Here is a 23,823-nt window from a genome sequence, read left to right as displayed (position 1 = left end):
CCTCCTGCCAACCCTTTAAGGGTTCTGAAGAACAGGAGGTGAAGGCAAAGCTCCCGATTATGTGACTGCTGTGATTGGCTGTAGCAGCAGTCACATGATCAGAAACACCTCCCTCAGGAGTTTGGGAGCTATCAGTGACAGTTTGGGTGTGTGTCTTGCATGTGCACTCTCAGCACACAACAGTGATGCACCATGGATGCAAAGATGTAGCACAAAGGCCTCAAGGCTCACCTCCTGCTACCACATATATGCACGGGGCAGTCAAAAAAGGTTAAACTGAAGCCATCAACACAAGCCCAAAGCAAGTAGACACCAACCCAATCCTATTTGGTAGCATGAACTGCTGAAATGCATTAATGTCAGAGTATCAAAGAGTAGTAGCAAGTTGAGAGGCTGCAGCAATGATTGATCTGTCAGATATTTTAGAACAAAGCCAAGAACTGCACAGGAATGATGTTTGACATGACTGCCTTGAGGTGGCATCTCAATGCAGAAAGTAGATGTTTACCTGAACAAAGAGATTGCTATCCTTCTGGAGAGAAATGCAGATGATGGCATTGTCAGCCTCTTTGTCACATCATCCCTTCCGCCAGAGGGAGATGGAAATCATTACCAAAGTCAAACATACCACAGACACAGACAGGCAATAATATCAGCACAGTTCAGTTTATTTACTAAAGCTGGAGAGTGCAAAATGAGGCTGATTTCTACATAGAAACCAATCAGCTTCCAGGTTTTACTGGCAAAGCTTAAAGTGTTACTAAACCTCGAACCCTGCATTCACTATATCTGGTCCCCCCGGACCCTGCATTCACTATATCTGGTCCCCCCGGACCCTGCATTCACTATATCCGGTCCCCCCGGACCCTGCATTCACTATATCCGGTCTCCCTGGACCCCGCATTCACTATATCCGGTCTCCCAGGACCCTGCATTCACTATATCTGGTCTCCCCGGACCCTGCATTCACTATATCCGGTCTCCCCGTACCCTTAATTCACTATATCTGGTCTCCCCGAAACCCTGTATTCACTATATTCGGTCTCCCAGGACCCTGCATTCACTATATCTGGTCTCCCCGGACCCTGCATTCACTATATCTGGTCTCCCCGGACCCTGCATTCACTATATCTGGTCTCCTCGGACCCTGCATTCACTATATTCGGTCTCCCAGGACCCTGCATTCACTATATCTGGTCTCCCCGAACCCTGCATTCACTATATTCGGTCTCCCAGGACCCTGCATTCACTATATTCGGTCTCCCAGGACCCTGCATTCACTATATCTGGTCTCCCCGGACCCTGCATTCACTATATCTGGTCTCCCCGAACCCTACATTCACTATATCCGGTCTCCCCGGACCCTGCATTTACTATACCTGGTCTCCCCGGACCCTGCATTCACTATATCTGGTCTCCCCGGACCCTGCATTCACTATATCTGGTCTCCCACAGTACACACAACATAGAAATGCAATTATTTTAGTAAATATAAACTGCTAAATACCTTTTCTCATCAGCAGTTAGAGCAGTCTTGTGACTTCAGCCAAGCACTGGCTAAAAGCTTGTAGGAGTTTTTTTTCTGCTCTAGGAGGATGTGAAACCCCCTGACCCTCTATCTGGACAGCACTGATTGGCCCTGTGCTGATCACATGCATTCTCAAAAAAAAACGCTCTATAGCAATACACACCAAACTCAGCATGTGTATGTGACCGCAGATTCAGTCTGTATCAGGTGGTCATTTCCACAAGAGGAGGGGCAGAGAAGAAAGAATCAAACAGCCTTTTTAGATAATGCAGAGGATTAACCCCTTAGGTTCCACAGTGAGTATAACAAGCATGCTTTATTTATTTATTTCAGGTACTTATATAGCACCATCAATTTACGCAGCGCTTTACATATATATTGTACATTCACATCAGTCCCTAACCCTCAAGGGGCGTACAATTACTGCATATACAGACTGATTTTACTGTAGTGGGTTTAGTAACACTTTAATTGAACAAGCTGAGGTTAGAAGCTGCAGACGTGAGTGTGATTTGTGCACTTTACAGCTTTATTATTATTATTATACAGGATTTATATATTATTATTATACAGGATTTATATAGCGCCAACAGTTTGCTCAGCGCTTTACAATATAAATGGAGACAATACAGCAACAATACAGTTCAATACAAGAAGGTTAGGAGGGCCCTGCTCCTTGGAGCTTACTAGCTCCCTTGTCTCCTCCCATGCTCGTCTCCAGGACTTCTCCAGAGCTGCCCCCATCCTCTGGAACTCTCTACCCCAATTTATCAGACTATCGCCTATTCTGCTCACTTTTAGGCGATCTCTGAAAACCTCTCTTCAGGGAAGCCTATCCTGCCCTCAGCTATTTATTTATTTCAGGTACTTATATAGCGCCGTCAATTTATGCAGCACTTTACATATATATTGTACATTCACATCAGTCCCTAACCCTCAAGGAGCATACAATCTAAGATCCCTAACTCACATTCATACATACACATACTAGGGCCAAGTTAGACAGGATCCAATTCACCTACCAGTATGTCTTTGGAGCGTGGGAGGAAACCGGAGTACCCGGAAGACACCAACGCAGGCACAGGGAGAACATGCAAACTCCAGGCAGGTGGTGCCATGGTTGGGATTCGAACCAATGACCTGAGTACTGCCAGGCGGAAGTGTTAACCATTTAGCCACTGTGCTGCCCATATCAAAGATATTTTCCGTAAACAACGCAATCTACAAATTACGAGTTCAGTCAACCAGCAGAATTTGGTCACTCGTGAGGTTATTATTATTATACAGGATTTATATATTATTATTATTATACAGGATTTATATACTTTTATTATTATTATTATACAGGATTTATATATTATTATTATACAGGATTTATATATTATTATTATTATACAGGATTTATATATTATTATTATTATACAGGATTTATATATTATTATTATTATTATACATGATTTATATATTATTATTATTATTATACATGATTTATATATTATTATTATTATACAGGATTTATATATTATTATTATTATACAGGATTTATATATTATTATTATTATACAGGATTTATATATTATTATTATTATACAGGATTTATATATTATTATTATTATACAGGATTTATATATTATTATTATACAGGATTTATATAGCACCAACAGTTTGCTCAGTGCTTAATATAAACAGGAGACAATACAGCAACAATACATTTCAATACAAGAGGGTTAGGAGGGCCCTGCTCCTTGGAGCTTATTAGCTCCCTTGTCTCCTCCTCCCATGTTCGTCTCCAGGACTTCTCCAGAGCTGCCCCCATCCTCTGGAACTCTCTACCCCAATCCACCAGACCATCGCCCACTCTGCCCACCTCTAGGTGATCTCCGAAAGCCCCTCTTCAGGGAAGCCTATCCTGCCCTCAGCTATTTATTTATTTCAGGTACTTATATAGCGCCGTCAATTTACACAGCTTTAGTAAATAAACCCCAGTATCTCTTACCTTGAATGTCAATGCCTAGTTTCTTCTCCACTCTCGTTACAATCTTCCTGACAGCCTCACTGTGTGATGGAACATATGCCAGCTCCCAGGACCCCTTGTGAGTGAAGTTAGGTAGAGCAGGAAACTGCATAGCCTCAAAGTATGTAGCATTGGGGAAATTCGCAGACTCTACCCTATGCCTTAAGGCGATAAGAATGGCAGAAAACAGCAGTGGAAGAGCCAATTCAATCACTGTAACAACCACCTGGCGTTTCTGTGAAAAGAAAAAGCAAATTTATATCGTATATCAGAAGAATGGGCAGAGAAACCCCCAAAAACCTACCTCCAGACAAACAATTTGCATGCAAAGGTGATCTGTAATTTACGGATAAAGAGGGGTCATGTCAAGGTTGCCATGTATACCCATAGGAGGGTCACACCCGGGAGAGATTCCAAGTGCAACATCTAGCATAGAGAGCATATCATTCTAGTAAACAATTGTGGACACCTCCATTGGATCAGCTTCACCTCTTCCACATTTTGAGCAGATTATCATTCAGAGAAAAGTCATTACATAATCCAATTTTGAAAAGGAACTGGGGTGTATGGTATGTAGGATACAAAATTGGATTAGCCTGATTATGATAAGGGAATATTGAGTATCACACTAAGAATCTCCTCCCATTAATCCTCAGAGATGTTCCCCAAGTCTTGTTCCCACCGTTGATGCCTTTGCTAAGGAAATTTGAGATATTTAGCTGGTAAAAGTGTATAAAGGTTTGGGAAGTTGAATAGATGAGAGATATGAAATCATGTCTGACACCTCTGATAAAGGGTTTGATAAAACTGTTCAACTGTGGATAATACGCCCTCAGGATCTTTCACTATAATCCCTTGGGGAGTATGAATACACGATGTAGAGATTGGAGTATAAGAGGGTCATGCCAGAAAAGCCAAAAGGCAATCATTCTTGTCCCCAAACTCAAAAAATGCCCTGATTTTGTGCAGCTGTCTCCTACTAGATTGTCCCACCAACAGCAAACGGTAGACCTGCCAAGTACCATTATCAGTAAGGGATGGATCACGTATATAGAAATGTTCGGCCGTGGTTACCTGATCTCCCAGCTGCTCTACATCCACCGCCAAGGCTCTAGAAAAGTCTTTGACCTCTTTCATATACAGGTGAAACTCGAAAAATTAGAATATCGTGCAAAAGTTCATTTATTTCAGTAATGCAACTTAAAAGGTGAAACTAATATATGAGATAGACTCATTACATGCAAAGCAAGATAGTTCAAGCCGTGATTTGTCATAATTGTGATGATAATGGCTTACAGCTCATGAAAACCCCAAATTCACAATCTCAGAAAATTAGAATATTCCATGCAATCAATAAAACAAGGATTGTACATAGAACAATATCGGACCTCTGAAAAGTATAAGCATGCATATGTACTCAGTACTTGGTTTGGGCCCCTTTTGCAGCAATTACTGCCTCAATGAGGCGTGGCATGGAAGCTATCAGCCTGTGGCACTGCTGAGGTGTTATGGAAGACCAGGATGCTTCAATAGCGGCCTTCAGCTCTTCTGCATTGTTCGGTTTCATGTCTCTCATCTTTCTCTTGGCAATGCCCCATAGATCCTCTATGGGGTTCAGGTCAGGCGAGTTTGCTGGCCAATCAAGCACAGTAATCTCACGGTCATTGAACCAGGTTTTGGTGCTTTTGGCAGTGTGGGCAGGTGCCAAGTCCTGCTGGAAAATGAAATCAGCATCCCCATAAAGCTCGTCTGCGGAAGGAAGCATGAAGTGCTCCAAAATCTCCTGGTAGACAGCTGCGTTGACCCTGGACTTAATGAAGCACAGTGGACCAACACCAGCAGATGACATGGCTCCCCAAATCAACACAGACTGTGGAAACTTCACACTGGACTTCAAGCATCTTGCAGTGTGTGCCTCTCCATTCTTCCTCCATACTCTGGGTCCTTGGTTTCCAAATGAGATGCAAAAGTTGCTCTCATCAAAAAAGAGGACTTTGGACCACTGAGCAACAGACCAGGTCTGTTTTCTTTAGCCCAGGTAAGACGCTTCTGACGTTGTTTGTTGTTCAGGAGCGGCTTGACAAGAGGAATACGACATTTGAAGTCCATGTCCAGGATCTGTCTGTGTGTGGTGGCTCTTGATGCACTGACTCCAGCCTCAGTCCACTCCTTGTGAAAGTCCCCAACACTTTTGAATGGCCTTTTCCGGACAATCCTCTCCAGGCTGCGGTCATCCCTGCTGCTTGTACACCTTTTTCTTCCACACTTTTCCCTTCCACATAATTTTCTATTAATGTGCTTTGATACAGCACTTTGGGATGATCCAACTTCTTTTGCAGTTACCTTTTGAGGCTTTCCCTCCTTATGGAGGGTGTCAATGATGGTTTTCTGCACAACTGTCAGGTCAGCAGTCTTTCCCATGATTGTGATTCCTACTGAACCAGACTCAGAGACCATTTAAAGGCTCAGGAACCCTTTGCAGGTGTTATGGCTTAATTAGCTGATTAGAGTGGGACACTTTGAGCCGAGAATATTGCACCTTTTCACAATATTCTCATTTTCTGAGATTGTGGATTTGGGGTTTTCATGAGCTGTAAGCCATAATCATCACAATGATGACAAATCACGGCTTGAACTATCTTGCTTTGCATGTAATGAGTCTATCTCATATATTAGTTTCACCTTTTAAGTTGCATTACTGAAATAAATGAACTTTTGCACGATATTCAAATTTTTTGAATGATTGATTTTCAAAACCATACAAATATTGACAATCTATACAGTGGTATCCTCAGCTAATACATGTACAAAACATGTCCACACTATCACAATCTTCCCCACTGGAAGATTTCCCCTCTGTTACTTTTCTGGGGAAAACCAAAAATTTGGGATTTTCGTTTACTTTCAATAATAATGGTAAACATCACAAATAGAGGGTGAATCTCCTTAACGGGGCACAGACAGCAATAAAAACTGACAAACTTTCCAATCCCTCTCCACTCTATCAAAAAAAAAAAATGTTGCCTTTAGTTCTACTTTAAATCTAAAAGGAAACATTTCTTATATTGCAGCTTCCCAATTCTTAGATGTGATGGCTGAATTAGTTTCTTTTTCAGACTTTTTCTATTTAATCTGTCAATTCAGCCAGGTCTGCTGTGTTTTAGAAGCTCAAACTCTCCAGCAGAATATATCAGTTTACATGGATGAAACTATTCAGCACTGGAAAGGGTGATCAAAATGGTCACCTTTTATGTATTCATGTAAAACTTTTATCCCAAGAGGAAAAAAACTGTTTGCTGTGACTGACTTGTAAAAGACTTAGCTAAAGTTTGGCTTCAATTTGTTATTGCATTCAAATCTGATAATATATTTAACACTCCCATTCCCCCAGACTGACAATTCCGCTCTCCGCTGTGTCCTGTACTCATTCCTCCAGAGTGCTGTCTCACTACTACAGGATGTGTGTTACTGGCCAGACCACCAGTTGAAAACAGAGGTTAAAAGCCAAAGAAAAGTGATGCAGCCACCACAGCTAATGATTGGTAAGCTGCAACATAATACATTTTGGATTTTGGGTTTAATACCACTTTATCTTTACATCCCATGGACTCACCTGCAAAATGTAATTCTTCCAGAGAAGGAGGCCCAGTTGTCGAAATACACCCATCTTGAGTCAATCCAGCTAGAGGAGATCCTGTAACAAAATACATGTATATTAAGAGCCAGTGTAAAAAAGGAGACAGCTAAAGACCTAGGGCTCCATCACCACAAAAAATCTTGTCATTTTATATGACATGTATTAGTCCTCATGCACACTAGACGTTTTTGCAGCTGCTGTTTTTGGCTTTTGACGTTTTTTTCTACAGCCAGTAACCCCCCCCCCCCCCCACCCCCCAGCATGTTATCCTGTGTCCATGCACACATAGACTGTAATCAATGTTTTTTTGATAGGGGCATTTTTTGGCTGAAAAAACCCCCCTAGAACTAGTGGGTTTCTAGAACAGTTTTTTAGCTGTAAAAACGTTCTAATGCTGAAAAATGTGAAAAATCATGGCAAACCAGTGTTTTTGGACCTTTTTTGACCAAAAAAAATGCAGCAAAATGCTAATACAAAAATGCTAAAAAAAAAAGCTGAAAAAGTCACGTTTTTAACATGACTTTACACAGCTAACTTTACCAGCGTTATTAAAACACCCCGTGTGCATGGAGCCTTAATCCTTCAAAAGGTAGCTCAATGCAAAGATTTCTACCCTTCCTTACCAACACTTTAGGCAGATCCAGTAGAAAGCATTGCGGTATGGAACCTCTTCTGATCTGTACGCTTTCCTTAGCGGGCTGCTTCACCGTTCCAGTACACCTCTGACTGTGTCGTAATAAAGAAGGACACAACCTGAAATTGTGTAATGTCCTTTGCAATACACCAATCTACTCTCATCAAGTAGAAATCCCAAATTTGCTCTCTTTGAACACCCAGCTCTTGTCGCTCAAGTGTCCCCAAAGTTTACCTTTTAGGGAGCGTGGAGCACTTCTGTAGGGGGATGAAGAAGGAAAATGACGCAGAGTATTGCAACACAGGCATGCCAGGAAGGGAAGCTATGCCGAGTGTGCACACCTGAAGAGCAGTGATGAAGCATTCAGACAGACATGATATGTACAGTGATGTAGGCATGACGCACCGAAGAGTTTGAAGAAGATTACATAGCAATAAGTGAAGCGATGCTGCAACAATGTAAACCTTCTTGGAGAGGGGAATATTGACTGTTACAGGCGGTTAGGACTCTCCTGGATCTGGGATGGCAGAAAGGTTTCTTTATATATGTCATATGTGATATCAAGATTTTAATAATGTAAGCAGTACCATTAAAATTTCTGGATTTTAGTGTGTGGCAGTATTACACTATTTTCTGTTCCATATATATGGGTATCTGGATGGCGGATATGGTGGAAATTGGTCTGAAGTACTAGTGTGGATGGATCCATATGGTGCTATGAGTTCAGAGTGAAACTTGAGGATACTTGCAGGAAGATCTATCCCATCATACAGTCTTCTTGGTGATTGATATTAAGGCAAAAGTTATTTTTGAATATTGGTAAGGGTATTCACTCCTTACTTTAGTAGAAGTGTACACTGTGTTGTGTGATTTTTGAGCACAAAAAGAGTGATTCACATACACGGTTTTTCACTATATATTGTGTATATGCACATGTGTCTCTATATATTTTTATTTATACACCTTTTTCACTTGGGTGAAATATCACTGGATTGTTTTCACGTGTTAATTTGCTTTATAAAGGATAATGCACTATGTGGTTTTTATGTTTTTGTTTTTGAGGTAAATCAAGTTGATGCAAGAGGCTGAGGATTTTTACACTTGAATTGAACTTTGGACACTCGGATTTATTTATTTTAATTTTTGTTAAAAGGGACATATGATATTTTTGAGATTTTTTTGATTTATTTTAATTTTTGGACTTTATTTTGATTATATTCATAGATCTGAGGAAAGGATTTATGATATTTATTTATCACTGAGCATATTATTGTTTAAATCAATGTAAACCTGACACAAAACCGGGCAAGGCCCCATGTACACGGGACATTTCTGAACGATGGAAACTGGCTGCTGGAAAATGTAGGTTAAAAAACGTCTGTTTAGCCGCGTTTTCATACCGCGTTTATGCGCGTTTTCATTTATTTATTTCAGGTACTTATATAGCGCCGTCCATTTACACAGCACTTTTACATATATATTGTACATTCACATCAGTCCCTCACCCTCAAGGGGTGTACAATCTAAGGTCCCTAACTTACATTCATACATACACATACTAGGGCCAATTTAGACAAGCACCCCTGATGTAGGGCTTTTTACACCATAGAAGAGCTGGATGTTCGCTGGGCAGTTTTCATTTCCCAGTGTCAAAACTACAAGTATGGTACCTGTTGTGCATGCATTTGCCCATGTATACGTGTGAAAATTGATTCTAGCTTCCAGAATGCCAAATATTCAAATAACAATCTACTCAGGGGCGGACTGACCATTTGGAAATTCGGCACTGCCCGAGGGCCCGGGGTCAGTAGGGGGCCCCATGAGATGCCCCTTGCTCCTCCACCCCATAGAGCCCCGGGCCCCGAAAATTCCCCCGAACCTTCCATTTCCTGATAGGACACGTTATTTTCACAATAAAAGTAGGGGAGTGTGGGAGGCCAGGGGAGCATTATTGGGGGACATTTTGCTGTACCCATGTACAGGGGCGGACTGACCATTTGGAAACTCAGGCACTGCCCGAGGGCCCGGGATCAGTAGGGGGCCCCATGAGCTACCCCTGGTACCTTTTTCATAGGCTTTTTTGAGTTTGGGCAAGGACACAGGGGCCCCATGATCCCCTTTGCCCCATGAGTTATCAGTCCGCCCCTGAATCTACTGTTCAAAGGAAGGCATGAGTTATGCCTATAAATTATATATCTGTAATGGAAATTTTTGGGAGGTGTTTATCTGGGTTTTGTTTATGGAATAGGAGAGCAGTGTTTTGTTCTAGGTTAGAATGAACATGTTAAACAGGAGCAGTGGCATTTTTTTCTTATATTAAATAAAACCTGTAATTAGCACTTAACAAGAAAGGCAATGCCTGTAATAAAGGCCTGGCACCAACAGGTGCCAAAGAGCAAATGTAAAATTGTGTATGTAAGGGAGTCCCAAAAAATGGACACTCCTAAAATGGAAATGAAAAAAGTTTTCAATAAGGAGCATCCCCAAACCCCATCCCCGCCCCCCCCCCCCCAAATCAAGGGTATTTTACAATGTAATCCTAGGGTCTAGTGCCCCTGCTCAGTATCCTGACATTCAGTAGGGTCATTATCAGTGGAAAATGCATGCCTAAGGCCACATTTATACAGGCGTACTGATCCGTACACCCATGTGAAGGGCAGTCTTCACCCGCAGAGGTGTTCTATCAATGTGCAGGCAGTCCCATTCATGTTTATTGAGGTGCAGCGGCTGTACAGAGACAGCTACTGGTCCCAGTTTGACAACCATGCAGACGATTTTGTCAGCGAAACCCAGTCCTAGGATGACAACACTAACAGAAATGACCTTAGCCAGGCTTAACACCATTGCTTTCATTAGAATTCAGACATCAGTATTTATTAATGAGATGGGCCTGTAGGAGTCAAAAGAAGGTTTTTATCCCTCATTTGTAGTACCATAACTATTTCTAAAACATGAAGAACCCTGTGGAAAATACTGATGTCTGAAAACAGATGAAAGCAATGGTGTTAAGACTGGCTAAGATCATTTCTAACATGGTTCACCCCAACCAAACTGGGTTTATGCCCACTAAATCCCATGTGACATTTGCAGGGTTTTTCTAAAACTACAAGTATGGTACCTGTTGTGCATGCATTTGCCCATGTATACATGTAAATAATTGATTCTAGCTTCCAGAATGCCAAATATTCACATAACATAATCTGCTGTTCAAGGGAAGGCATGATTTATGCCTATAAATTATTTACCAGTAATGGAAATTTTTGGGAGGTGTTTATCTGGGTTTTTTTTTTTACTGATCTAAGCATGGCACTAATTTATTGATATTTACGCACCTGAATGCCTAAAAACATGGAATTCTGACACTTGTGTTCAAAGGCCTTATTGATCAACTGGGACACAATTTTACCTATTTACCGACTGACACACAACTTGGTGGCCACCTGTCTCACATCCAGGTTGTGTCCATATTCAAATATTTGGGAATTCATATTTCAGGATACAATGTCATCCTATCAACTGTGTACTGGGTCATTTTGATACATCTGCTCTGAAATAACAGATTACAGATGCAGTTTGTAGACCGTATGGAAATTGATTGCCAGAAGGTTGATTTCCCTGTTCCCGTCCTCATTTGAGCAGTGGTAAGGGGAATGCACTCCATGTTGTCTTTTGAAAACTCATATCTGAACAACAGGGGTTGCCCACTGAAATTTCAGAAATGATGGTCTTTCTAGATTGAGAGGCCCGATGAAAATCATGTTGGAAATATTTTTTAGAGTAACCTTTACAAAATTATCTAAACAAAATTGTAACTCAATGTACAGTAAAGTTCTACTACTGCAGGATTCCATCTGGCACACTTAAATACGATTTGGTAGCTGCAGAACATCTCTTAAACGCCAAGCCTAGTTGTAATCTGAAAGACATACACCACTGATCCTTAGGACAATACCACTAGAAAAACGGTTCTTTTTCTACCAGTAACTAACGTCATTGGACATGGCAAGCAGCACAGAATGCCTGCTAAGAGAAAGAAACTTCTTTTGTGGAGAAATGAATATATTTTTAAGAGAGAATGTATAAAGTATGGTATAGTATAGTCAGTTGCCAGGGCTTTTTTTCTCAGCAAATAGGTGCAGGAACTACTCCCTTCTGCCTTCCGAGTCACCCCTTGTTTCTGCCCCCCCCCCCCACCCACCCACCTTCAAGCACCGTTCCTTGGTTCCCACCCCTACCCACCTCCCTGTACAGAGCCAATTATCATTTTGTATGGAATTTAATGATTACAAGAAAAGCAGTAAAATGGATCCTCTGCAGCCAGCAACAATTGCCCCACTCAAGCAACATTAGATCCCCCCCAGCAACAATGGACCCCACCACAAAATACCACCCCAGCAGATCTTCCCTCAACAGCAGTTCCCTTACAACACAGGTGTCAAACACAAGGCCCAAGGGTCAAATCTGTCCCTCCAGGCCATTTTATGTGGTCCTCAGACCTCCCCTAGAGTTGTGGCACCCCCCTCGTCTCCACCTTGTCTCAGCAGTAGGCAGCAGGGAGGAAGACAGAACTCCTCTGCCAAATCCTGCACTTCTCCAAACACCCACAAGAGGCTCATCTCTGCAGCCCCCCCACCCCTGGTCTCAGCAGTTGGCAGCAGAGAGGAGGACAGAACTCCTCCTACAGATCTTGTGCTTCTCTGTTCAGCCGCAGCACCCCCTCATCTCTAAAGCCCCTGGTCTAGGCATTCAGTAGTCTCCAGCCCTCTGGTCCTCCTCCAGACCCTGCACCTTCTGCTTCCCAGCTCCTCCTCCAACTTCTTCCCGGCAACAGCAGGCAAGGAGCGTGTACTGTGATGTATGGGGAGGGTGGGCTGTTCAGAACATCTAGTCTCACAGGTACAACTGGCCCTTTGAGGGCAACCATATTGCTGATGCGGCTCGCCATGAAATTGAGTTTGCCCCCCCCCCCGCCTTACAACAATTGACCTCCCAGCAATAACAGATCCCTCTCCAGCAACAAAAGACCACCATTCAAAATTAGATCCCCCCCAGTGACATAAATCCTCCAGCAGCCAGTATCAATAGACCCTCCATCACTACTTGACATTACATGGGCAGCACAGTGGCTAAATGGTTTGTACTTCCGCCTGGCAGTACTCGGGTCGTTAGTTCGAATCCCAGCCACGGCACCTCCTGCCTGGAGTTTGCATGTTCTCCCTGTGCCTGTGTGGGTTTCCTCTGGGTACTCCAGTTTCCTCCCACACTCCAAAGACATGCTGCTAGGATAATTGGCTCCTGTCTAAATTGTCCCTAGTATATGTATGTATGAATGTAAGTTAGGGACCTTAGATTGTACACCCCTTGAGGGTTAGGGACTGATGTGAATGTATAATATATGTAAAGTGCTGCGTAAATTGACGGCGCTATACAAGTACCTGAAATAAATAAATAAAAATGACACACACAGTGATAGAGGTGCGATCCCGCTGAAAAAAAAGCCCTTCCACTTACTATACTGTATATACGACAAAGTTGTTTGAACCCCTTCTATGTCAGTGCACCCACACTTTCATGTCACTGCCAGTGTTTTCTGGAGCTTTTCAAATATGTTGGCTGCAGTAAATTATTTCTATTTATTTAATAACATGTTTTTAATTTATTAATAATATTTATTTAACATGATTTTATCAGCATCCTCGCCCTGTTATGTAAGGATCACATATTTGTACTCCACACATCAACTGTCACATTCAAGACCTTTTTGTCTTATATATGGCAAGTAACTCAGAATATCTCCATACTGGGTTTGGTTCTACGACTAATAAAGTGTTGATGTTAGAGGATCAGCATAACATCAAAGGCAAGTAGCATTTTTAAAAGAATCCATGTATGCACAGTATAACAGAATCATTGAAATGAGTTACTAAACCCCTGAAGTATGTTCAGTTCTGATGAGTTTCTAAAATATGGATTTATAAAGACGATGAAATCTATTTCCTCCAAACCACTTTGATGTATCAGTTTAGCTTCCTCTTAAATGCAGTGACAAACCTGTCAATGCTCACAGGAGCAAATGAGGACAAAACTTAAGCTGGTCACACCTCTTATAATCTCTCAAAAATTGCCTTCAGATTTATAAACAACTACTCAATGTAGTGCCAGGGACTACCAAAACAATCCATTTAGTCCGTGCCTAAGTAGGCAACCGTCAAACTTCATATTAAGGCCTCATGCACACAGGACAATTTTAAATTGCTCCTCCTCTTGGCAGCAGCGTTTTGGCAGAAAAAAAAAGCCTGACGCTTGTCAAAGTGTCTAACGCTTTTACAAGCATTTAGGCACGTTAACAGGTTTCAAGCGCTTGGGTGTTAATTAATTTACCTCTGACCATTGAAATGAGTTAAAGCGGGGTTCCACTCACTCTGTAAAAAAAAAAAAAAAAAAAAGTCAGAAGCTACAAAACCTGTCCCTCGGTCCTGCAGTGCCTCCGCCACAGCCCGTTTCACCGGCTGTCCTGTATTCCAGGCACCGGCGTCTTCAGTGTGGGCACCCGGCTGTGACAGCTTGCGGCTTCACAGCCAAGTGTCCACTGCGCATGCGTGAGAAGCGCTGCGCTTCCTGAATGGCCCCGTAGTCTTCTGGGACCTGTCACATGTCCCACAGGACTACTGGGAGGGGTAGGACAACTTCCACTTCTGATCGCCTAGGTGATCACAGCGGAAGTGGGAGGGGGTACCTGTCAATTTCGGGTACCAGCTCCCCAAAAGGTGCCAATCCTTAATGGGGAGCGGAGGACCAGTCCTTAAAGCGGAACTTCCCCTTTTTGGTGGAACTCCGCTTTAATGCTCAAGCGCTAAACGTGCCAAGCGTTAACACGCATTTAAGCGTTTTTTGCTGCCAAAACGCTGCTTCTCCTGAACACAATGGCCCTGGGTTTTTTTCCTGCTGGTAAACACTACTGCTACTAAAAGCTTCTAAAAGTCTTTGTGTGCATGGACACATAGGATAATATGGAGGACCGTTTGGAAGCAGTTAAAAAAACCAAAAAACCACTTGACACCCCTAAAAGTGGCTACAAAAACACCCTGTGTGTATAAGGCCTTAAAATGTTGGACACTTTGAAAATACTAAGTATGGAAGCAAGACTCGAGAGGTATTGTAGTTTTATGCCTACACAAAGTACAGCTATGGTGAGTCTATATATCAGGGGGGTTTCCCCAGATGGATAGATATTTTTGGTCAAGTTACCACCCAAAAAAGTTGGATAGCCTAAGGCTAGGTTCACACCTATGCAGTTTGCGTTTGATCTGTTTCTGCAGTGCTTTTCGGCACGTTTTTGTCGTGTTTTGCATTTTCTCTTGATGCTAGGCAGATTAAAAGGCATAAAAAAGTGCATCAAAACCACATAAAAAACGCATTACATGCTTTTCTGCAGTGTTTTCGTTGAAGTCTATAAAACCAAAAACGCAACTTTTTGCGTTTAAAAAAAAGTCCCTGACCCTTTCCAAAAAACACACCGGGTGAAATTGCGGAGATGTGAACGTGTCCCATAGGAAGTCATGTTAAATGGATTGCAGTGCGTTTCTGCAAACCGCTGCGGAAAACTCTTGGGTGTGAACATAGGGTAAAAGATCTACCAATCAGGTTGGTTTGGCTATTTGGTGCGATTGAAAAATGATGTTCAAATGTTACATTACAAGTTCAATGTGAAGATGACAACTGAAATAAGCCTTCAGAGATGCTGACCTATGCCAGCTATTTATTTTGTTTTAGAAGTGCTTCAGCAGCACGAAAAAGAAGCTCCAAAGACAGATGATAGGAACGTTAGCAGTTTGCAGGCTACAAAGTAAAAAACAACAACAACAACAACAAAAACCCTTTAAATGGCTAAATCAATGTCTACATAGGGTTGTGTTTTCTACGTCCACCTATATTAATGGGCTCCACTCATCTACTGCCATCCTGTGTCTACAGGCTAGAAATCTCAAGGGCACTAGAATAGACTACCAGAAACACAGACTACCAACCAACACCGGACTACCAACCAACACCGGACTGCCTACACAAAGGAAACACATTACACTGTGTGGTCTGGCCTCCTGCATTGTAGCAATCAGTGATGCTGTGCAGAATGGTCACCTGCATCCTAATTACCACTGAAAAGACAGAGAGGGTGGAACAAAGGAACTGACATTCTACCTGCCCCTGCATACCTGGTGATGACATTTATCTCAGGAAGCTCCTGTTTCCTTAGACAATTACTGTAGATCACAGCTAATTAAACATTTGTCTACTTGCTAGCTGTGTGGTCAGACAGTGGTGAGGGAGGCTCTCAGCGGATCACTGACAGGATGAGCCAGGTTCCGGTCGAGACATCTGGGTGGATCTTGACCAGGGGCGGACTGACAACTCATGGGGCCCCCCGGCAATAGTGGATCATGGGGCCCGTGTCCTTGCCCGAACTCAAAAAAGCCTATGAAAAATGTACCAGGGGCATCTCATGGGGCCCCCTACTGACCCCGGGCCCTCGGGCAGTGCCCGAGTCTCCAAATGGTCAGTCCGCCCCTGATCTTATAAAGTCATGATCTTTCCCCAGCTTGGATCTGCCGAGTGACCCGCTGTTGGCTGAAGACGTGTCTACGGAGTGCAGAACGAAGTGCACTCCTGTGATCCACAGAAGTACAGCAAAATGAGCTTTGGCTGTACTTCTCCTTTAACCTCTTGCCGTCCGCCTGCTGTTTATAAACGGCAGGGCGGTGGCAGTCCAGGGGCGGGTTGCCGTTCCTAAACGGCACCTGCCTTTTCTAGCTGTGCGCGCTCCCTGGGAGCGCGCACCACCGCGATCCGGTGCCTGCTGTGTCCTCCGGACACAGTGAAACACCGATCGTCGGACGGGACCTCTGTACGAGGTCCCGATCATGTGATCACTGATTGGCCAATCAGTGATCACATGCAAAGTAGTAAGCAAGATGTCACTTGTGACATCATTGCTTACTACGTGTGAAATCTGTGAATGATCACAGAGGTCACATGGCACAAGGCTATTCACAACAGCCTTGTACCATGTGACAAGCTGTGACCAATCACAGCTCAGTCAGTATTTCTCAATGACTGCAAGAATGCAGACAGAGAGAAAGAGAAATGATTGCTTTTACACCCTATATGGGTGTAAAAGCAATCAGTGTAAAAAAAAAAAAATCTTCATTACCCCCCACAAGTAGTACAGTGTCACCATGGTGACACTGTACTGCTAGGGTGACAGTATGTAAAAAAAAAAAAAATAATAATAATAATATAAAAATAATAAAATAAAAATGTAAAAAAAATGTTTAAAAATTATAATTTTTGGTTATAAACTAATTTGGATTTTTTTTTTTACTAAAAAAAATAACGGAATAAATTTTGGACAAGATTTATGATGAAATATTATTTATTTGCAAAATTTTATTTAAAAAAACACTTTTTTTCAAAATTTTTGGACATTTTTATTTACATAGTAAAAAAAATAAAAAACCCAGCGGTGAATAAATACCACCAAAATAAAGCTTTATCTGTCTCAAAAAAATGGGAAAAAATTCATATGGGTACAGTGTTGCATGACCGCGCAATTGTCATTCAAAGTGTGATAGCGCTGAAAGCTGAAAATTGCCCTGGACAGGAAGGGGGTAAAAGTGTCCGGACAGGAAGTGGTTAAGTGGCAGAGGAAAAGGCAGTAATACTTACCTTACCCTCCCCACCTGCCAACATGGCAGGTTCCAGAACAATCTTCTTCTCTGCTCTTGGTTGTGAACATTACCCTGGCCTCATCATGCACAATGCAGGGCTAATACCAGGCAGGAGAATATTCAAAAAGCAGCAGGAAAGGGTCACAAATACGAACATCTATAGAATGAACAAAGCAAACACAGGCCAAATGGAAGCAGTGCAGACTTCTCTCTAGCAGGTTACACAGCACCAAATCTTACCCTAAGACCCCAGTCTCACTGGGTGTGACTTGGCATGCAATGTGCCATGCCATGCGACTTGCAAATCACATGGCAAGTCACACCCTATTGTCCACAATTACAACGATCATATCAATGCAATTCTGACTTAGTCAGAACCGCGCCGATTTCTAAAGTACTGCATGCACTACTTTAGGTGCGACTTGCATAGACATCTGTGTCTTGCAAGCCACAGATGTCTTGCAAGACGCACCTGAAGTCGGAATACCATCCAACTTTGAAATCGTGCAACTTCACTGGAAGTCGCATGATTTCAAAGTGGGATCGGTGTGACCAGGGTCTAAATCTCATGAGACTAGCAATCACAGGCAGCAGTGCCATGGATAATCTCGCAGATATACAGCTATATATATATATATATATATATATATATATATATATATATATATATACACAGCTACAGGAGTGCCTAGGTACCTTTACATACTAGAAAGCGCACAGCTGTTTTTAAGTAGGAAGTGAGAAAAAAGGGTAAATATTTCAGGGATTGCTTCGGCACAAATAACATTTCTATATGTTGCCTATAACATGCCAATTTTTTTGGACCACTGTAACTTGCCTTGGCTCTGGCCTTGCATTTTGTGGTCCAGGGGAGTCTGGAGTCCTGCAGTACGCTCTTTCCAGCCATGTGCCAACCCCTCAGCAACCCAAACATGTGACATCACCTTGGGGCCGAAGTAATTTTTCCAGACTACCTAAGCAATTCCACTTTCTGTGAAAATGTCTGTTCATGTTTTATAACTTAGCTACATATTTAATGAATAAAAAGCCATTAAAGGATAACTGCACTTTAAGGTGAACCTGCCACGCATATTGAGCTGTATAAACGAATTTTACTTATAAAGGACAGGCAGCTTGCATTGTCTTTAGGTGCTCGGGATTGTCTTTTCATCAGTTCCTTCATATAACCCTGGAACCTTTGGCCCAGGCTAAACACGGGGCATTTGCTGTGTTCTAAGTTTAGAATAAAGGAGAACTATGGACTTCCTTTAAAAATATGTGTACTAAATCACCTAATTGCAGCTGCAATACAGTTTTCTTTACAATTCGCTTACCAAGTCCCCCTAATGCCCATTGATCCTGCCAGTGGAGTCCATGTAATGCAGCTTCCTGTGATGGGGTGGCAACAATGCTGCACTGCCATGTGGGCTGGGTTTGCTTGCATTACAGTGGAATAAAAGGGATAAAAAGATTTGCAGGGTGTGGGCTATCAGCATGGTCACTGGTGATCCCCAACCCTGTAGCTTGCCAATCATCATCTGGCCCCACCCACTGCTTTCTGGATTGGACGCCGTGCCTTTATTGCTGAAACCCTCCCCGTGTGAGCTGCAGTGTCTGGGAGGAGGAGCGTGTGACACACAAATGAAGGAGGATTTGGTGCATCACATGGTAACTGGATTTGGTACTTGTTTAGACTGTCAAAAAGTGGCCTATAATTGTACTGTGTTCAGGGCCATGGATAAGGGGGTACCCCAGTCCTCCTGTACTGGGCCCAGACCAGCAGGGGGGCCCAGGCAACTAGGTGAATTAGATGTGGGCAGGAAGGGTAAATCGCCACAGCGGGGAAGGGAGGCATTTACTGTAACCGATCCCCTGTATGGCTCTCTCCTTAGCAGCTGAAAGCTGGCTTCTTCTCCTTTCCCTCTCACTGGCTTTTAGCTGCTGAAGAGAAAGCCATACAGGGGATCGGCTCCAGTAACTGCCCCCTGCCGCACTCATCACCCTCCCTTTGCAACATACATTTCCTCCTGCTGCCCAGGCACCCGTGTGTCCCCACAGTGCTTCCGCTTCCCTCCTCTCCATTCCACCGGCAGCTGCAAGCACATAATAGGATCCTTCAGAATGGAGAGTAGGGGAAGGGTCCAATAAATATGTCACATTTACCAGCCCCGTCCTTTCCTGAATGAACACTATGTTCATTCATAACTGTAACTGTGTTTTTTTTGGGGGGGGTAGGGGCCCTATTAGGTTGGCTGTATGGGGCCCCGTGGTTTTTAACAACAGCCCTGATTGTGTTAGTAAACTGTCATACACCAAAGCCTCTGCAACAAGTAGTAACCCTGGCATTTGACAGATGAATAAAAGTGGTTTCAAAGCATTTAAGCAAAGTATAATTTTATACTGGTCATGAAGGTTCAAGGACTGGATATTGATTTTCTTCTAATCATGCTTACAGTAGTACTTCAGGGGCACAGTGGCTAAGTGGTTAGTACTTCTGCCTAGCAGCACTAGGGTCATTGGTTCAAATGCCAACCATGGTACTACCTGAATGGAGTTTGCATGTTTCCCCTGTGCCTGCGTGGGTTTCCTCCGGGTACTCTGGTTTTCCTCTGGTTTCCTTCCACACTCCAAAGACATGCTGGTAGGTTAATTGGCTTCTATCTAAATTGGCCCTAGTATGTGTGTGTGTGTAAGTTAGGGACCTCAGATTGTAAGCCCCTTAAAGCGATTCTAAAGGCTTACAAACATGTCTATACTTGCCTGCTCTGTGTAGTGGTTTTGCACAGAGCAGTCCGAATCCTCCTTTTCTCGGGTTCCCCGCAGGCTCTCCTGGCCCCTCCCTTCTGTCGAGTGCCCCCACAGCAAGCAGCTTGCTATGGGGGCACCAGCTGCTCCATGTGTCCATTCACACACTGAGCCGCAGCTTGGCACCACCCCTCTCTTTTCTCATTGGCTTGCTGGCTGTGATTGACAGCAGCGGGAGCAAATGGCTCCCACTGCTGTATCTGCCAAAGAGAAGGGGAGTCTCAGGACAGCCGAGACTCCACTGCACATCGCTGGTTCGAGAGGGGGCTTCGGTGAGTATCAGGGGGGCTGGGGTGGATGCTGCACAGAGAAGATTTTTTACCTTCATGCATAGAAAGCATGAAGGTACAAGACCTTGAGCCTTTACAACCACTTTAAGGACAGGGACTGATGTGAATATACAATATATATATATGTAAGACGCTACGTAAATTGACAGCACTATATAAGTACCTGTAATAATGAAATAAAAATAAAACAAATGAGGGACCACAAATGTGCCATCACACCTATTTGTTTGTTACCCATTAGAAAGCGAAAGGTACTAATATCCAGTTGACTCCCTCTCTTTTTCAGCAGTAAAGGCGTCTACTCTTCTAGGAAGGTTTTCTACAAGATTTTGGAGTGTGCCTGATGGCAATTTGTGCTCTCAGCCAAAAAAAGCATTTGTGAGGTCAGATAATGATGTTGGAAGAGAAGACCTGGCTTGCAGTTAGTGTTCTAATTCCTCCCAAAGGAGGATATATTGCGGGGGTAGCTCAGGTGGGGGATCGCCTTCCCTGGGAAAAAAGGTAGTCCAAAAAGCAGGGCTTTCGTAAAATCTGACTTGGCTTTTGTAAAATCTGACTTGTCAGTTTTATTTAAAAGGTTGCAAGCATCAAAACAAACAAACCAGAAGATAAACCCTCGCCATCCAGGCACTAACTAAACATAGGAGATTCCTCTCTCAAAGGTGAAGGGCTTCTCCCTGTCACCAACAAAATGAAAACAGAATGCAAACATTTTCCTTTCTTGCTCAATGCAAACTTTCATCCACAGCCCACTCAGATATGACTCTGGAGTCCCAGGCCAAGAGCAACTTCTTGCTTCAGTCCTGCCTGATTTATACCACCTGCTGGTGCTCGTCAGTGGACCAGAAAATCCGGTCCAGAACCACCTCTGCCATACTGGCCCACAAAACCCGGACTGGACTCCACCTTACTCTCCCAGATATGATCGCTTGCGAGGTGACACAGAGCATCCATCGATCACCTCGCCTTTCAAACTGTCACTATATATATGCACACATACAGGGGCACTGCCCGAGGTCAGTGGTGGGCCCCATGAGATGCCCCTGGTACCTTTTTCATAGGCTTTCCTGAGTTTGGGCAAGGACACAGGGGCCCCATGATCCCCTATTGCCCGGGGGCCCCATGAGTTGTCAGTCCGCCCCTGTATATTCTTTCTCTCTCTCTCTCTCTCTCTCTCTCTCTCTCTCTCGGAAGTGGGAAATGTATGCCTATCACATCAGCCGTAACCTTGTTATATCACTGTATGCAAATGAATAGAAAAATAAATATATCCAAAGAAAGCAGTATATGTGATTGATGAGACACCCAATGGAATAAATAGGTGATGAATCAAGCAAATGCTCAACTGAGCTAGATATTTACAAAAAGTGCGAAATAAAAAAAGAGAAGCAGCTCTACTGAATATATACAAAAAACAGATAAATGGTGAATGATAGATAACACTTAATAAAGTGCAAAATGTACTGCAGTCCAAAAGTGATAAAACAGCCTCTTTCTTTCAACATTTAAAGTAATGCACCAGTAACTTCAATGGGTAGACTTCCCAGTGACACCCCTGGAGAAGTCACGCGACTTCCCTGGAGAAGTCATGCGACACGTGACGTAACGCGTAGGACGGAAGCTTGTGCCATCTTTTCTGGTGCTTGCAGGAGCCGCCATCTGTGTTCACCCTGCTTTTCCCTTAAATGTTTGTAATAGGTTCTGTGAACCTTGCATCTATGTGAGTGGCATTTTTTTATACATTTTTATGGTAACAAAGCCTTACTACACTAGGAGTTCTTTGTTATGTATCATGTAATGCATGTACTGCAAGGGCCTGCCTGATTACATACAAACTGAAAGTACTTAAGTTTGACCTCATTTTATGGTATATGATATTTTATGGTTTTGGTAAATCTAAAGGACAATTGTACTATGAAATTGTATAATGTATGGCCTGCCTTTGATGTGCAAGGAGGAAAGCAGTTACCAGCCTACAAGAGCTCACAGATGCAGTCAGCTACGCCAGACCTTCTGCTGATATAGCAGACTGGGCCTGACTGGGTGCACTGGACAACACACACTTCCGAAACACGAGGCCCAGTGACTTCTGTAATCTAATCTATGTGTTCTGTATGGCAGTGCAAACATCAACAATTATGTACAAAGTGCAGTGACTCATAGAAACCACATCTTCACAAATCACATTTTAATAACACAAAGTCAATGCAATAAGACATAGAGCTCTGCCTGATTACTACAGAACACTGTATTCTCCTCCTTGGGTTTTGCATGCCTCAAATAATAACTACTAATAATAGTTCCAATAAATAATTTAATAATAATAATAAATATATTTAAATAAAAATGTATTAAATAAATACAAAAATTAAATCGTTAAATATAATAATAGTTAAAATAATAGTTTAAATAATAAAACAACTAGTAATTGGATTATTAATATTATTATTATGGATGTATATAGTCATTATAAACAGGGTATGTTATAGCCTGTTCACAGCTAGTTTTCAATTCAAATGAATGCATGCGCAAAATGCCAGTCCCTCTTCCAGACACACTTCCATATGTGTTTAAATGTGTTCTGGCCAAAACATTCCTAAGGAAACAACGATAATGAATAATGCAGTGCCTGCAAACACCATGTTAATCTTCAAATCTATCCCTTTGGATCCTAGGCCCAGGCTGTACACAGGGCCTCAAGTAAAGCAGTGTTTATGGTGCACAAAGGGTTAAAACCATACGGCTAAGCCTTTGTACAACACAGCTTGAAAGTCCAATGTGGAGTCCAAGGAAAACACTGTTATGGTCTGCTTCAAACTTGTGGCTGCTATTCAAAAGTTAGAAGTGAACTCTAGAAATAGAATGCAAGCAGAAAAAACGGAGGCTCTGTGTACAAGCAGAAAAAAAGGAGGCTCTGTGTACAAGCAGAAAAAAAAAAGGAGGCTCTGTGTACAAGCAGAAAAAAAAGGAGGCTCTGTGTACAAGCAGAAAAAAGGAAGCGCCGTCTAAGTGCAGCAAACCAACAATTTTGATTAAGCCTGTATTAGGCAACTCATTGGGCAACTGTATTAGGCAACCCTATTGATAAGCGAATTGCAGTTTTTAACATGTGAGTTGCCAATTTATGAGCTTAATAAAAAGTGTTGGTTTGGTGCAATTAGATGGCGCTTCCTTTTTTCTGCTTGTACAC

At 42.7% G+C, this 23,823-nt stretch overlaps 1 protein-coding gene across 1 annotated transcript in view; it reads right to left on the bottom strand.

Moving 5' to 3' along the window:
* The window catches only part of ABCA3 (ATP binding cassette subfamily A member 3), a 95,607-nt gene that overhangs the window by 57,197 nt on the left and 14,587 nt on the right, over positions 1 to 23,823 (bottom strand). Inside the window, exons 3-4 of the mRNA XM_089683106.1 lie at positions 7,156 to 7,236; positions 3,525 to 3,777 (exon numbers count right to left, since the gene is read on the bottom strand). Of these exons, the coding sequence (XP_089539232.1) occupies positions 3,525 to 3,777; positions 7,156 to 7,209 (307 nt within the window). The 5' untranslated portion in view covers positions 7,210 to 7,236. The remainder of the gene's footprint in view (positions 1 to 3,524; positions 3,778 to 7,155; positions 7,237 to 23,823) is intronic.

This window comes from Staurois parvus, unplaced genomic scaffold, assembly GCF_062004578.1.
Source record: "Staurois parvus isolate SC_StPar_1 unplaced genomic scaffold, SC_StPar_1.0 ptg000018l, whole genome shotgun sequence".
Classification (NCBI taxonomy): Eukaryota; Metazoa; Chordata; class Amphibia; order Anura; family Ranidae; genus Staurois; species Staurois parvus.
Note: the sequence above shows the minus strand (reverse complement) of the source record. Positions and strands in the feature narration are given on the sequence as shown.